This window comes from Ahaetulla prasina, chromosome 4, assembly GCF_028640845.1.
Source record: "Ahaetulla prasina isolate Xishuangbanna chromosome 4, ASM2864084v1, whole genome shotgun sequence".
Taxonomy (NCBI): Eukaryota; Metazoa; Chordata; class Lepidosauria; order Squamata; family Colubridae; genus Ahaetulla; species Ahaetulla prasina.
Window position 1 is genome coordinate 73,107,942 of NC_080542.1, and position 15,102 is coordinate 73,123,043.

Below are 15,102 nucleotides of genomic sequence, written 5' to 3' on the forward strand. Positions count from 1 at the left end.
CAGAACATAATATAAAAATTCAATAATTTCAATAATTGCAGTCCATGTTTTATAGAATCAACCTGTTCACCACTCTGTTTTGACAATACAATTTATTGAATTAACAACATATTTTCTAAGATGTTATGAATTGTGAGAGACGTTTGCTGTAAATGCAATATTCCTATGAAAGTAACCACTCACCTATACATTTTGGGCAACACTGCCCAGAAGGTGTGTGACTGAGATGTTGAGGACATGAAAGAATGGGACACACTTCCTGTATACAATGTGTCCTTCCACCCTAAAAAATACAAACCCCAAAAGATATTTAGAAAACAAATGCATGCTATGGTATAAATAGACTGATTCAATATTTTGTCAAATACACATTAACAGTTAAGAAAACAATAGAAATCAATTGCATGATGCACAAGTTTTCAGGATTACATAAAAACCGAATTCAGGTAAGACAAAATAACAAAACCTCAGATGAAAGCACTAGAAATCTAACTTCATCATCACTATATCTGACTTGGGATTGCACTTTTTAAAGCATATTTTAGGACGTTCCCAAATTAATGAAATTGAATTCTGTACCCAATGTAATATTCTGTGCTTTTGCAGAGCTGCATGTGTTCCATCTTTTTCCTAAAGTTATAGATGGTAGAGTGAATAGAGAGGACACTTTTTCAGGTAACATTGAGCTATAATGTCTTTCAGACATTATAATTATAATGTCTTTCGACTCACCATGGATCACTAGATACCTGGAGTTTTTACATGAGCCTTTTTCTATAAATTCGGGTTTTTTTTTAATTTGGAGGTCACGCTTTGTTCATGCTTAATTCTACACTTAGCACTTTCAGCTTTTTAGAGTTGTAGATAATTTAAAATTAATTTATGGATATAGTATTGGATGCTTCATTATATCACTGTTACGCAGTGAAGATTTTGGATTTGAACAGCACAAAATGTTATATAAAAAATACACACCAAATAAATATGTTTAGTGTTATAAGATCAGCCATTCTCATTATTTTTTATAAAACTATATTGAGAAAAGGCTGAGAGGAAACTGAAGAGCTTAAGACTGTGATGGTGCACCTATGCCACGCATGCTGGAAGTGACACACAGAGCCATCTCTCCAGGCACACAAGCCATCGCCTAGTGCTCTTCCGGGTTATGGTACACCAACCAGCTGGTCTTCACACGTGCAGGAGCACCAGAAACTGAAAGAGCAGCTTCCAGGTGTACTCTGGGCGGCTACTCTTCCGGTTTCCAGCACATGCATGCTCACCGGCCAGCTAGACTTCTCATGTGCATGTGCACCAGAAACCAGAAGACTAGGTGGCCAATGCACATGTGCGCGCTGGAAACCAGAAGAGCAGCCGCTCGATGTGCATATATACACTGGATAGCTGCTCTTTTAGTTTCTGGCACGCACATATGCGCTCCCACTACCAAAAAGGTTCGGCAACACTGGCTTAAGCTGTAAAAGTCTATGGGTTCCTTTTAGATTCCAACCTGCCTACAAAAAAAATCTTGTCTATGTTTCTAGGCTTCCAAATGCACCTGGTTCAATTTAAAATATATACACTGCTCAAAAAAATAAAGGGAACACAAAAATAAGACATCCTAGATCTGAATAAATGAAATATTCTTATTAAATACTTTGTTCATTACATAGTTGAATGTGCTGACAACACAATCACACAAAAATTATCAATGGAAATCAAACTGAGCAACCCATGGAGGTCTGGATTTGGAGTTACACTCAAAATTAAAGTGGAAAACAACACTATAGGCTGATTCAACTTTGATGTAATGTCCTTAAAACAAGTCAAAATGAGGCTCAGTAGTGCATTGGCCTCCATGTGCCTGTATGACCTCCCTACAATGCCTGGGCATGCTCCTGATGAGGTGGCGGATGGTCTCCTGATGGATCTCCTCCCACACCTGGACAAAAGCATCCCCCAACTCCTGGACAGTCTGTGGTGCAACGTGACGTTGGTGGATGGAGCAAGACATGATGTCCCAGATGTGCTCAATTGGATTCAGGTCTGGGGAATGGGCGGGCCAGTCCACAGCATCAATGCCTTCATCTTGCAGGAACTGCTGACACACTCCAGCCACATGAGGTCTAGCATTGTCTTGCATTAGGAGGAACCCAGGGCCAACCACACCAGCATATGGTCTCACAAGGGGTCTGAGGATCTCATCCTGGTACCTAATGGCAGTCAGGCTACCTCTGGCAAGCACATGGAGGGCTGTGCGGCCCCCTAAAGAAATGCCATCCCACACCATTACTGACCCACTGCCAAACCAGTCATGCTCGAGGATGTTGCAGGCAGCAGAACGTTCTCCACAGGGTCTCCAGACCCTGTCACGTCTGTCACATGTGCTCAGTGTGAACCTACTTTCATCTGTGAAGAGCACAGGGCGCCAGTGGTGAAGTTGCCAATCTTCGTGTTCTCTGGCAAATGCCAAACATCCTGCACAGTGTTAGGCTGTAAGCACAACCCCCACCTGTGGATGTCGGGCCCACATACCACCCTCATGGAGTCTATTTCTGACCATTTCAGCAGCCATATGCACATTTGTCGCCCGCTGGAGGTCATTTTACAGGGCTCTGGCAGTGCTCCTCCTGTCCCTCTTTGCACAGAGGTGGAGGTAGCGGTCCTGCTGCTGGGCTGTTGCCCTCCTACGGCCTCCTCTACGTTTCCTGATGTACTGGCCTGTCTCCTGGTAGCGCCTCCATGCTCTGGACACTATGCTGACAGACACAGCAAACCTTCTTGCCACAGCTCTCATAGATGTGCCATCCTGGATGAGCTGTCCTACCTGAGCCAATTGTGTGGGTTGTAGACTCCGTCTCATGCTACCACTAGAGTGACATCATTGCCAGCATTCAAAAGCAACCAAACCATCAGCCAGAAAGCATAGGAACTGAGAAGTGGTCTGTGGTCATCACCTGCAGAACCACTTCTTTATTGGGGATGTCTTGCTAACTGCCTATGCTTTCCATCTGTTGTCTATTCCATGTGCACAACAGCATGTGGAATTGATTGTCAATCAGTGTTGCTACCTAAGTGGACAGTTTGATTTCACAGAAGTGTGATTGACTTGGAGTTACATTGTGTTGTTTAAGTGTTCCCTTTATTTTTTTGAGCAGCTTATTTTATTAGAAACGAATACATAGGAATCTGGCATATTGTAAAACAATACAGCTTTTTGCATCATCTTCATTTCCAAGAATTTCTGTGGAACCCATATGGAACAGATATTCAAAATCACAAAATGTCTATCACCCCATAGATTGCCTAAACATGGTATAAAGGTTCTCTGTATCATTATTAGAAGCCATTCTCTGATTCTGCTTCCTTGAAAAGATAATTAATAATAATAATAATAATAATAATAATAATAATAATAATAATAATAATAATAATAATAATAATAATAATAATAATGAGGAGGAGGAGGAGGAGGAGGAGGAGGAAGAGGAAGAGGAGGAGGAGGAGGAAGAGGAGACATCTTTGGTGCCTAAGGCTGGCAAATGCTACTATGAATGTTGCTATGGTAAGGGAAAGAAAAAGCTAAAAACAAAAACAATGTGCCAGGGCAGATTTGGAGAAAATCAATCATACAAATCTACCTAGCTTTGAGGTTGTACTGAAGTTACACTGAAAAATAATAAAGATCTTGGGAATAAAAAAGAGAGAGATGGTTAACACAAATAACCTTCTGGGGAAAAAGGCAGCTTGAGCTCAGATGCTGATACTTGGATTGGTTACACAATGCCAGCTAATAAAATTAATTTATTTTTGTTTAGAACCCTTACTACCAAGATCCTTTCTTAGAAATTAATTATTCTACTCTTCAGATTCTCCCTCTTGCTGATTCTTGGGATTCGTTTGCTTCAGTGAGTCTACTATGTATGTATGAAACCTGGACTGAATTTATGACTTTGATATAAGACTGATGGATGTATTAATACTTATCAAATCAGGACAGTTTGTTTTTATAAAGCCTGGATACATGATGACACGGATCTACCAGGGGGGAAAAATATGCTAAATGACAAGTTAGCTTGGCATGGGAATATTCAACTACTGTAGAAGCCAGGAGCTGAGGAAAAGGAACAAACTGAAACCTTGGAAGGAGAGAAAAGCAATGTCAAATTCCATTTAGGGGGTAAAAACCTTCTCAGAGCAAAATGGTAAAATATTAAATAAGTAACAAGGTTTATTTTCCATAAAATTGTTCAAGAAGTAAACCCAGTTTGGTATGGTAGTTAAGGTACCAGGACAATAACCAGAAGACCAGGCTTCTAGTCCTACCTTACGCATAAAGCCAGCTGAGTGACCTTGGGCTAGTTGATGGCTCTCAGCTATAGGAAGCAGACAAAAACAAACCATTTCCAAAAATCTTGACAAAAAAATTAAAGGGATTAATCCAAGCAGCTGCCAGGAGTCAAAAACTGATTTAAAACCACAGCAATAAAATAAATGTTATAGTACTATAGATGTTTCAAAGTACAAATCTGATAAATCTATGAAAATGAGCCCATTCCTGTCTGCAAAAATGGACAAGCATTTTTTTTCTTTTTACGGCCCTCTAATCCCTTTTATTGGGGTGGGGTCAGGGTGACTGAATGGAGCTGAGCATTTACTGGCTGGATGCCCTTCCTGACACTTATGTGGAGTTTGCAATAGAAACTTTCTCTTTGCATCCTGATAGAGAAACATCCATCACTGCTGGGGATTGAACTCTCAATCTTTCAAATGGGAAGTGAGCGTCTTCACCTCTAGGCCACCACACCACTCAAGAATGAACCAGCAATATTAGCCTGAAATAAGAGTATCTGAAAAAATAGCTGAGATAAAAACAGCCCAATATTGGTCTGAACTGCCATCGTCTTTTGGAATGATATAGCATCTTGGGCATCACCTCACATTCTCTGTCAGTGCTAGGCAATGGAAAACTACTTCTGAAACTTTGTCAAGAAAACTGCAGGCACTTATCCAGGCAGTTGCCAGAAGTCAATACCAACTTGAAAAATAAAACAGTTAAAGAAAGAAAATGGAATGCAACCTTCGTCAAGAAAGGTTACAATTGCAAGGATGGATAGAAATCTGACAAAATTCTGGAGAAGCTTTTAAAGCAACCGGTGTGTTATTTCAATAAGGAAACTCTATGAAATGATCACCAAAACCAAAGCCATCTTGGTAGCAAGGTATCACCACTTGGAATTTTGAGGTTAAATCTATGGATCATCTTTGATAGATATGTAGGGAATGTCAAAATCAATTAACAGTGCCTAAACACAGAAAAGTGTACTTGTTCTATCTGAAACAGCTTTTGGATAGGGCATAAGTGAACATAACTGGAACTATGGAACTTGGAATACACTACCTGACTCTGTGGTCTCCTCTCCAACTCCTAAAAGCTTTAACCAAAAACTGTCTACCATTGACCTCACCCCATTCCTAAGAGGACTATAAGGGGCATGCATAAGTGCACAAAAGTGTCTACCGTTCCTGTCCTATTGTTTCCTTTCAATGTATGTTCCTGTATATAATGTTATGACAAAATAAATAAAAAAAACAAGTAGTGTCAACCCTGAAGTGAATCTGGCTGAGCCCATTTTGGAGGCTTCAGGGTTGCCACACAACAGAGTGAATGGGGAAATAGTTAGATGGGGTTTTGTAGCCAAAACAATAAAGTTTTCCTGTGGGAACAAAGGGCTTTCTCACAGGTGGCTGGCCAGAGGAGTAGTGAAGTAACCAAACAACCAGCCAGCAACTGGATTGGACAGTGTGACCAGTGACTTGGGGAAAGGGAAAACTTTTACTTTTTAATTAGGTGAAAGCCACGGGAACTTTAGAATCGGCTTTCACCAGTTGGGCCAATATGATGTTTCCAATGAACCGCTCTTTAAAGATCTTGTCTGCCTCAGAATTCTCCTTTCTATGGGCACATTACTTGGAACGCTGACATCAAACTGACTCTCTGTCTAATTGGAGCCATTCTCTGGGGTTCTGAACCCTGGCTGCTGACCCAGCCTATTGAGGGAGCAGTAAAAACTCAGGGAAGATTGCAGAGATGGAGAAGCAAGAGGAGGAACTCACGGGCATTGGTGATGTCCACCTGGGGACCTTGCAGACCCCCACTGGGTGGCAGAAGCAGTGACCAAAATCATCTTCCAGACAGCAGCTCAGCCAAAAGTCTGCGTCAAATGGCCCATCATCTGGAATCTTTACCAGGTGGAGAAAGACTTCAGACCCTGGAGCTCAGTCCAGGGTCTGGTGAAGGACCTCTGGTGACTTCAACTTGGGAGTCGAATGACCACCATCCACCAATGAAGGGCGAAGGGGCCTCTAGAGCTGAAAAAGTCTGGGGATTGGAGATACAGGACAGCAGTCCACAGTCAGACCTTGGAAGGTCTGCAGGAGAAGTTTGACAGGTTGAGCCTGGAAAGTCTGGAACAAATATGCCAGGTCAACTAGACCAGGGTGATCCTGAGCCAGGCAACCTTGCTGTTCCCTCCCCGATGGGATCAAGCTTTTGTCCCAGTGGCTCAAGTGGATAGCCCTTTACCAGCTTCATTGGTGCAGCTGAACCCTGGACCATGGTGCAGCACATCAAGGCAATGCAAGGGGGGGACCCCACCTCCCCATCCATACCACCAGCCAGGATTGCAGGCACCCTCCAGATGGGCCTACTACCCTGGTCACAGCTGGGTTGAAGACCAATGGGCTCCAACAACACCACGTCTGCCCTCTCCTGCACCAGTTCCTCAACCTCCCCACCCAGCTCGTCCACCATGGACACCTTTGACAGAGACCCAGACAAGCTGGCATTTTTCATGAACCAGGCGTGGGCTCACATCGATTATTATGGCTCTGACTACCTCATTGACCAAGCCATGGTATGAGCAGTAATTGCTTGCCTTGATGGGGAAGCGGCCAAGTGGGTGACCCAACTCCATGATGAAGATGCTCCAGAGTTGAGAAATATTGACACCCTCCTGCAAGAACAAGAGCCAGGTTCAAGGATGAATCCCAAACTGAGGAAGCAGAAGCTGAGATCCGCGAGATTAAGCAGAAGAAAGCCCTGCCAAAGAGTTCAGGGAGTTCAGAAGAATTGCAGGGAATCTGCAACAGTGGCCAGAATAGCTCCTGGTCTATTTTTTCAAAGAGGAACTGGACCTAGAGCTGCTTCACACATGCATCTGCCAAGGGGTCCCTGTCAGCATCCATGAGTGGTACCAGATGGCAGTATCCATGGATCTTGAACTCAACCAGCACAAGAAATGCAGCTCTGCCAAAAAGAAACCAAAAAGCTAGACTGAGAAGCGGCACTGGGTCACTCCAGGGCCCCACCAAGCTAAAGAGCAACCAAGGGGGACCTCAGGATAATCCATCAAATGGGTTGCTTCAATTGCAAGCACTAAGCAGCTGAATGCCTGGCTCCAGCTCCCACACCAAAAGGGAAGACTAGGTAAAGTCAGCGTTCCAGAAAACCCCTCCTGCAGAAAAGACTCTGAGGCAAACATCTTTCAAAGTTCCCTTTACTAGCATAGATAAACTGGCACAGTTAGTTGAAATCCGAATCTGGGGAACCGGGTTCCTCCCACAGTAATACAAACTCCAAAATCCCCACCCTCATGACCCCTCTGCCAATCACATGCTCCAATCTTCAACCATCCCATGTCGAGACATCACTCCAACCACTCCTTCTCCAGATGTGAGCTCAGCCTGACCTTGACCGGCAGGAAGAATGTTGTTATGTCTGCCTAGGGCAGTGACCACAAAGAGGCTGAAGATTGGGGGAGAACCCCCCCCCCATCTCAATTGAGGCCCTCAATGCCTGGGTCAAGGAGAACATTGCCTCAAGCACTGGTGCCAAGATGAGGTGGTTCATCGGCATTGGGAAGAAGGAAGGCTGGAGCAGCAGGACCAAAGATCACTCATAGGAGCTGCCTACCAGGCTAGAAATAGGAGATGGAAGACCTCTATGATGATGATGAAATGGAAAAAGCCCCAGACTGCGGGAAGCCATGAATCTCATGAGGGAGGACATTCATGGCATGCAGATCAAAGACACCCTGGCTTGCACTGCGGGTGAGGTAGAAGCGCAAAAAGAGGCTACCAATGAACAAAGGGTATCCCCAACCTCAGGAGCATTTACTGAAATTGCATGGGCTACTGGCGAACCCATTGCCACCATGGAAGAACCGCCTAGGAGACATCTCGAGGCAAAGCAAGGCCTGTGACTCAATGGGAGGAGGCTTCTACTATTAGAAAGGAAGGCACCCCCTCTTGGCAAAAAAATTGACAGGAATCCCCAGCAACTGGATTTTTTCCTCGCACATATACTGATCTACATGCAGGAATATGGGATGGACAGAAGGGGCCAAAGTCAGGATTGTCAAACTGGCTCTAGAAGGATCAGCTGCACTTTGGATGTGAGCTTCCATAATGCAGATGCAGTGGAGCTCCACAACTTCACCTGCTTCATGGCAGCTCTTGGACAGAGATTTGAGGACCCCCTAGTTGACCATAAGGCTAGACCACATAAGGCACATCAGACAGGGGCAGAGTCCAGTCACTGAGTACATCGAAGAGTTTTGTGACCTGACTTGCCACATAAATTGGCTAGAGAAAATATTCATAAGTTGGTTCAAAGATGTTTTAAACGATGACCTGTACAATGCCTGCATTACCGATGGAGCCCCAGTCCACCTGCATGGCTGGTGTGTCTTAGCTGAGGAAACTGAAATTGACCAAGCTTGAAACCAGTATTGTGTAAGCCACTCCTGGAAGAGATCCTCACTGGAAGGGAGAAGGGGAGGAACCAAACCTTGCTCTGCCCCGCCATGATCAGCCACCTGCTTCAATTGTGGGAAGGAAGGCCACCAAACATCTGAGTGCCATGTGAGGATGCCCAGCCAGCAGGGAGAGAAGCCAGTCGGAGGGAAACCCTCAAAGTCACCACTGCGTTCCAGAGACAGCACCCTAAAGACCCATGTGGTTGTTGAGTTCCCACAGGAATTACGGTGCGAGGAATTCCAGCCCTCCAGGGGAGGAACCCGATCAGTTAGAGAGCAACTATGAAGACCCTTTGGTAAGTGGGGCTGTCAAACTCTTTACAATCTCCATAAAACTCCCACTAACAGGGAGAAAAATGAGACTTAAAGCATTCAGGGTGCACGAGAAGCCTAATAAGCCCAACTCTGGTCAGGGAACTGGGTATTCAACTAAGGCCACCAAAAACCCAGTCTCATTCTGCCAACTTGATGGGTCCATTGCGGGGCACACCCTGGCCACATTTGACACTGAACCAGGGGTGAAATGCTACCGGATAGGACCGGATCGGGTGAGTAGGTAGCGGAGATTGGTTCTGATTCGCTGATCCGGTAGCAATCGCTGGCTGGCCATGCCCCCGAACCACTCCACAGCCTGCAGTCCAGCCTTCGCAAGCTGGACACTGGGACACCGGGGAGGCAGCTTGCCACCTGCTCGCCCTTAGGTCAGGGGCCGGGGCCCATTCCCCGAGGCCCCGAAGCCGCCGCCTGCTCCAACCGGGTCAGGGAATGCACCATTCCCCAACTCCGGCCTTTCCCCAGAGCCGCTGCCCGCTCTTCCTTTGCCCACTTGCTGCCCGCTCGCCACCTGTTCGCCCTTTGCCTTTGGTCAGGGCCCAGGGATACCTCATTCCCCTGAGACCCCGGAGCCACCCCCTGCTCGCCGCCTGCCTCAACCGGGTCAGGGAATGCACCATTCCCCGACACCAGCCTTGTCCCGGAGCCGCCGCCTGCTCTTCCTTCACCACGCAGCGTATACTTACTTTCTTCCAGCGGCTGGCTGCCACAAAAGGCAAGCGTCCAAAAGTTACTGGAGTCCCTCTCCTTGAATATGCCGCCGCCATTGCTGCTTGTTCCATGCACCGGCTGCGCAAGTGCACACCATTTATTTCATTTATTTATCAGCGGCAGGTTGGGTGTACGCTTGCACAGCCGGTGCATAGAACAAGGCGGCATATTCAAGGAGAGCAACTCCAATAACTTTTGGACGCTTGCCTTTCCTGGCAGCCAGCCGCTGGAAGAAAGTAAGTATATGCCGCGTGGTGAAGGAAGAGTGGGCGGCGGCTCCGGTACAAGGCTTGTGTCGGGGAATGGTGCATTCCCCGACCCGGTTGAGGAGGAGGCAAGCAGGGAGTGACTCCGGGGCCTCAGGGAGTGGGGCATCCCTGGGCCCCAGCCCCTGACCAAAGGCGAAGAGCGAGCAGGTGGCGAGCGGGCAGTGAGTGGGCGGCAGCTCCGGAGAAAGGCCAGTGGGGAATGGTGCATTCCCCGACCCCGTTGAGGCAGGTGGTGGCAATGGGGCCTCCAGGAATGGCACATTTTTTAAATTTATTTTTAATTAATTAATTAATTTAATTACTTTTACTTTTACTATTACTTTTAATTAATTAATTTTTTCCCTACTGGATTCTGTGGGTGTGGCTTGGGGGGGTTGTGACTGAGTGGGCATGGCTGTGAGTGACATTGAGTTGGCCACGCCCACTCAGTCACAGGAAACATCCACTCACCAAGCCACACCCACAGAACAGGTAGCAAAAATTTTTAGATTTCACCCCTGCACTGAACTACTTGAAATAACGATGGCAAATCACTCCAACACCATTACTTTCATTGTGACACAAGGGATGGACTGGCCCCTAGTTCTGGGGTTAACGTGGTTAAAGAAGCGGAACCCAAGATGGACTGGATGGAAGGAACCCCCCCCCCCAATTCCCTATTAATGAATTAATCTAGAGTCAGGAACCCCACCAGACTGGAATGCCTCAGAGTGAGGAGGTAGCTGCAACTGCAGTGAATGAACCCCTACTAGGCATCCCCAGGGAATACTGAGATTTGATGGATGTTTTCAGTGAAGCAGCCTCAGATGAACTTCCCCCACCCCCATAGGTCTACAGACTGTGCCATTGAGATTTTACCCGGGGCCAAACTACCTAAGCCAAAATTTTACATATGACTCTCTAGGAACTGGATGAACTGTGGCAATTTATAGACAAAAACCTCAAGCGTGGGTTTATCAAACCAGTGATACCCAAGGTGGCCGACCCAGTCCTGTTCTGGGAGAAGAAGAATGGCTCATTATGCTTATGTGTGGATTATAGAAATTTAAATGCTATTTCCAAGGAAAATCTCTATCTATTACCCCTAATGAAGGACATGCTGGCCCATCAGGCAAAGGGGAGAATTTTTTCCAAGCTTATTACAGAATCCAGATCCAGGAGGGGGATGAATGGAAAACAGTGTTTAATTGTCCATTGGGATGTTTAGTAGTTTTTAATATTTTGATTTAAATTTTATGGGGTTTTATGGTTTTAAATGGATTTTAATCTGGCCTTATATTTAATAAGTTTTATATTATTGTTTTATTGTGCACTTTCTACTGTTTTATTGGGCTGTGAACCACCCTGAGTCCTTTGGGAGAAGGGCGGTATAAAAATCTAATAAATAAATTAAATAAATAAATAAAATTCGGAGCCAAATTTTCATAACAACAGAGTTGTAAGGGACCTTGAAGGTCTTCTAGTCCAACCCCCTGCCCAGCCAGGACACCCTACACCATTTCAGACAAATGGTTATCCAACATTTTCTTTAAAATTTCCAGTGTTGGAGCATTCACAACTTCTGCAGGCAAGTTGTTCCACTTATTAATTGTTCTAACTGCCAGGAAATTTTTCCTTAGTTCTAAGTTGCTTCTTTCCTTGATCAGTTTCCACCCATTGCTTCTTGTTCTACCCTCAGGTGCTTTGGAGAATAGTTTGACTCCCTCTTCTTTGTGGCAACCCCTGAGATATTGGAACACTGCTATCATGTCTCCCCTAGTCCTTCTTTTCATTAAACTAGACATACCGAGTTCCTGCAACCGTTCTTCATATGTTTTAGCCTCCAGTCCCCTAATCATCTTTGTTGCTCTTCTCTGCACTCTTTTTAGAGTCTCAACATCTTTTTTACATCATGGCAACCAAAACTAAATGCAATATTCCAAGTGTGGCCTTACCAAGGCATTATAAAATGGTATTAACACTTCATGTGATCTTGATACTCTCCCTCTGTTTACTATAAAATTAGTAAATAGTAAAATTAGTAAATAGTAAAAATTATTTACTATCATTACTATTCATATATCTATAAATCTCTAAATAAAAATGAAAATGCCTTTTTAAACTAGCTTCAATATAATAGTTTAATTAGCTTAATATAATGTGCCATTTTTTTATAAATGAGCTTCATTGATTTGATTCATTGTGTGCTACATTTTGGTGATATATGATATGATAAAAAATATTAACAGCTTATAAATGTTAAATTATACTTTATAAATTTTGCACATTTTAAATATTAAAGGTAGTATTTAATAACATGAATAATATTTAATAAACCAGGGGGGAAATATATTAAAAAATTGTGGAAAAGGCCTGATCAATTTGGTTAGCTGTTAAAAAACTCCTGATTTGCATAGCATACAATTTAATATTCTTGGAATATTAAAATTCCATGTAATTACAACAGTAGTCCTCTTTTGGAATAACATTTTTAATGTGGTAGCATCCAGCTGCAACAACTTTTTTGTATGCTGTCCATCAGCTAGCAATTTAGATCAAAAGGAAGCCACTGAATTACAACCATTCTTTTCCACAAATGGCAAACATTTTGAAACATATGATGTGAGTTAAAGCCATATTGCTGTTCGTCATGTATTCTAACTTCCAACTTGTGCTTCCAGAGAACACAAGAGCAAACTTCAATGTACCAGTCTTACAGCAGAATGCATTGTAATGATTTCAGTGGATTTCTTTTTAATAAAGAATGTTATGTATATATAACACAGAAATCTGATTTTATCACAGAAATCACAGATTTTATCACAGAAATTTACGATTTTAATTGTTGTTTTAAATTCGGGCCAAATTGAATTAGTTTTTTTAATTATTAATTTTACTTGTATTGTATTTATGTACTGGTTGTTTTACTTTGCTGTGAACCGCCCTGAGTCCTTCGGGAGAAGGGCGGTATAAAAATTAAATTATTATTATTATTATTATTATTATTATTATTATTATTATTATTATTATTATTATTATTATTATTATTATTATTATTATTATTATTCAATGAATACACTTTTATTTATTTTAACATTAAGCTAAATATTTCCACACTTAATTTAACATGCTTAATCTAACACACTTCCTGATTTTTAGACATAGAAACAACAAAATATATATTAGTCCCTGTTTATAATCTATGCTATAGAAGTACCATATGCTTGTTGCATCAACCATAATTGTGGGTTCTTAACCCATGAATCAAGCCAAGGTTAGCATAAACAATGAAATAAAAATCACCTTCAGTTGCATAGTTAGTTTCTGTTTGCTGGCTCATTAGAAATTGTTTTGAGTTTGTGGTACTCTATTTTTTCTTGCTGGATTATGTGAATCAACCTTTTCCATATAAAGAAAATCAGGAATTTTAGGTGTCGTCCTATGCTTAATGAGATAGGGCTTAATACTGAAACTTGATAATAAGGATTCTGATTACTTAAAGTGGAGTAATGTGAGTATGTGAACATAATTGATAGCTGAAACTGCTAGGTAGGCAGTCTACTTTGAGGGAAACTCTTTTCCCACATCCTGGCTCTTTGGCTCCTTTCCATCCCACCAATGGAGTCAACATGCTATGGCACTTCACCACATCGCTCGTGTGCTTGTTAAAATCAAATAACTTTCCCACTCCAACAGTATCTATAAGGGGAACATGATGGAATGTATCCACAAACATAGTCTCATTTATTTGCAGTTAATGTCAAAAAATAACTACAAAAACCTTGGAGTTATACTGTGATTCATCGTATTTTTCAAAGTATAAGACGTACCATATTTTTCTGAGTACAAGATGCACCAGAGTATAAGATGTACCTTAGTTTTTGGGGAGGAAAATAAGAAAAAAGCTGATTGGCCTCCCGGAATATCCCCAATCAGCTGTTCGTAGAGGTGAATTTTAGCAATAGGTTCCTTGGTTGTGAGCTCTGTGCCTTGCTTTTTTTGGCTTTTTTTTCCTGCCTCTGAAACTCCATTTCAGGAAAAAAAAAATTCTGCCTCTGAAATAGAACTTCAGAAAAAAAGCCTCTGAAGCTCCGTTTGGAGCTTTTTTCCTAAGCTCCTTGGAGCTCTGTTTGGAGCTTTTTTTCTAAGCTCCATGAAGCTCTGTTTGGGGCTTTTTTTCTGAAGCTCCATTTATTTTATTTATTTATTTATTTTATTTATTTATTTTGTCACAACAATATATGTAGGTATCATACAAAAAGATTATATAGTATATAAACATATATGAGTAAATATAAGGAGGTATAAGCATATATATAGAAAGAAGAAAAGAAAAACAATAGGACAGGAACGGTAGGCATGTTTGTGTGCTTATGCACGCCCCTTATGGTCCTCTTAGGAATGGGGTGAGGTCAATAGTAGAAAGTTTTTGGATAAAACTTTTAGGATTATGGGAAGAGACAACAGAGTCAGGTAAAGTATTCCAAGCACTGATGATTCTGTTACAGAAGTCATATTTTCTGCAATCTAGATTAAAGCGGTTGACATTAAGTTTAAATCTATTGGTTGCTCTAGTATTATTGCAATTAAAGATGAAGTAGTAACAGGAAGGACATTACAATAGATGATTCTGTGAGTTAAGCTTAGGTCTTGTCGAAGGCGACAGAGTTCCAAGTTTTCTAAGCCTAGGATTTCGAGTCTGGTGGGATAGGGTATTCTATTGTTTTCACAGGAATGGAGAACTCTTCTGGTAAAATATTTCTGGACACGTTCAATTGTATTGATGTCAGAGATGTGGTGAGGGTTCCAAACAGGCGAGCTGTATTCTAGAATTGGTCTAGCAAATGTTTTATATGCTCTGGTTAGTAGTGTGGTGTCTTTGGAAAAGAAGCTACGCAAAATTAGGTTTACAACTCTTAGAGCTTTTTTTGCTATGTAGTTGCAGTGGGCTTTGGCACTTAGATCATTTGACATGAAAACTCCAAGGTCTTTAA

General features: G+C 42.6%; 1 protein-coding gene across 12 annotated transcripts in view; it reads right to left on the minus strand.

The window, feature by feature from the left end:
• The window catches only part of BMPER (BMP binding endothelial regulator), a 589,367-nt gene that overhangs the window by 312,700 nt on the left and 261,565 nt on the right, over positions 1–15,102 (minus strand). For all 12 annotated transcript variants that reach the window (XR_009155017.1, XM_058182126.1, XM_058182117.1 and 9 more), the window contains one exon: positions 184–283. Coding sequence is in view for 11 of the 12 variants with exons in the window: in XM_058182126.1 (XP_058038109.1) it covers positions 184–283 (100 nt within the window). In the remaining variant the exon portion in view is untranslated. The remainder of the gene's footprint in view (positions 1–183; positions 284–15,102) is intronic.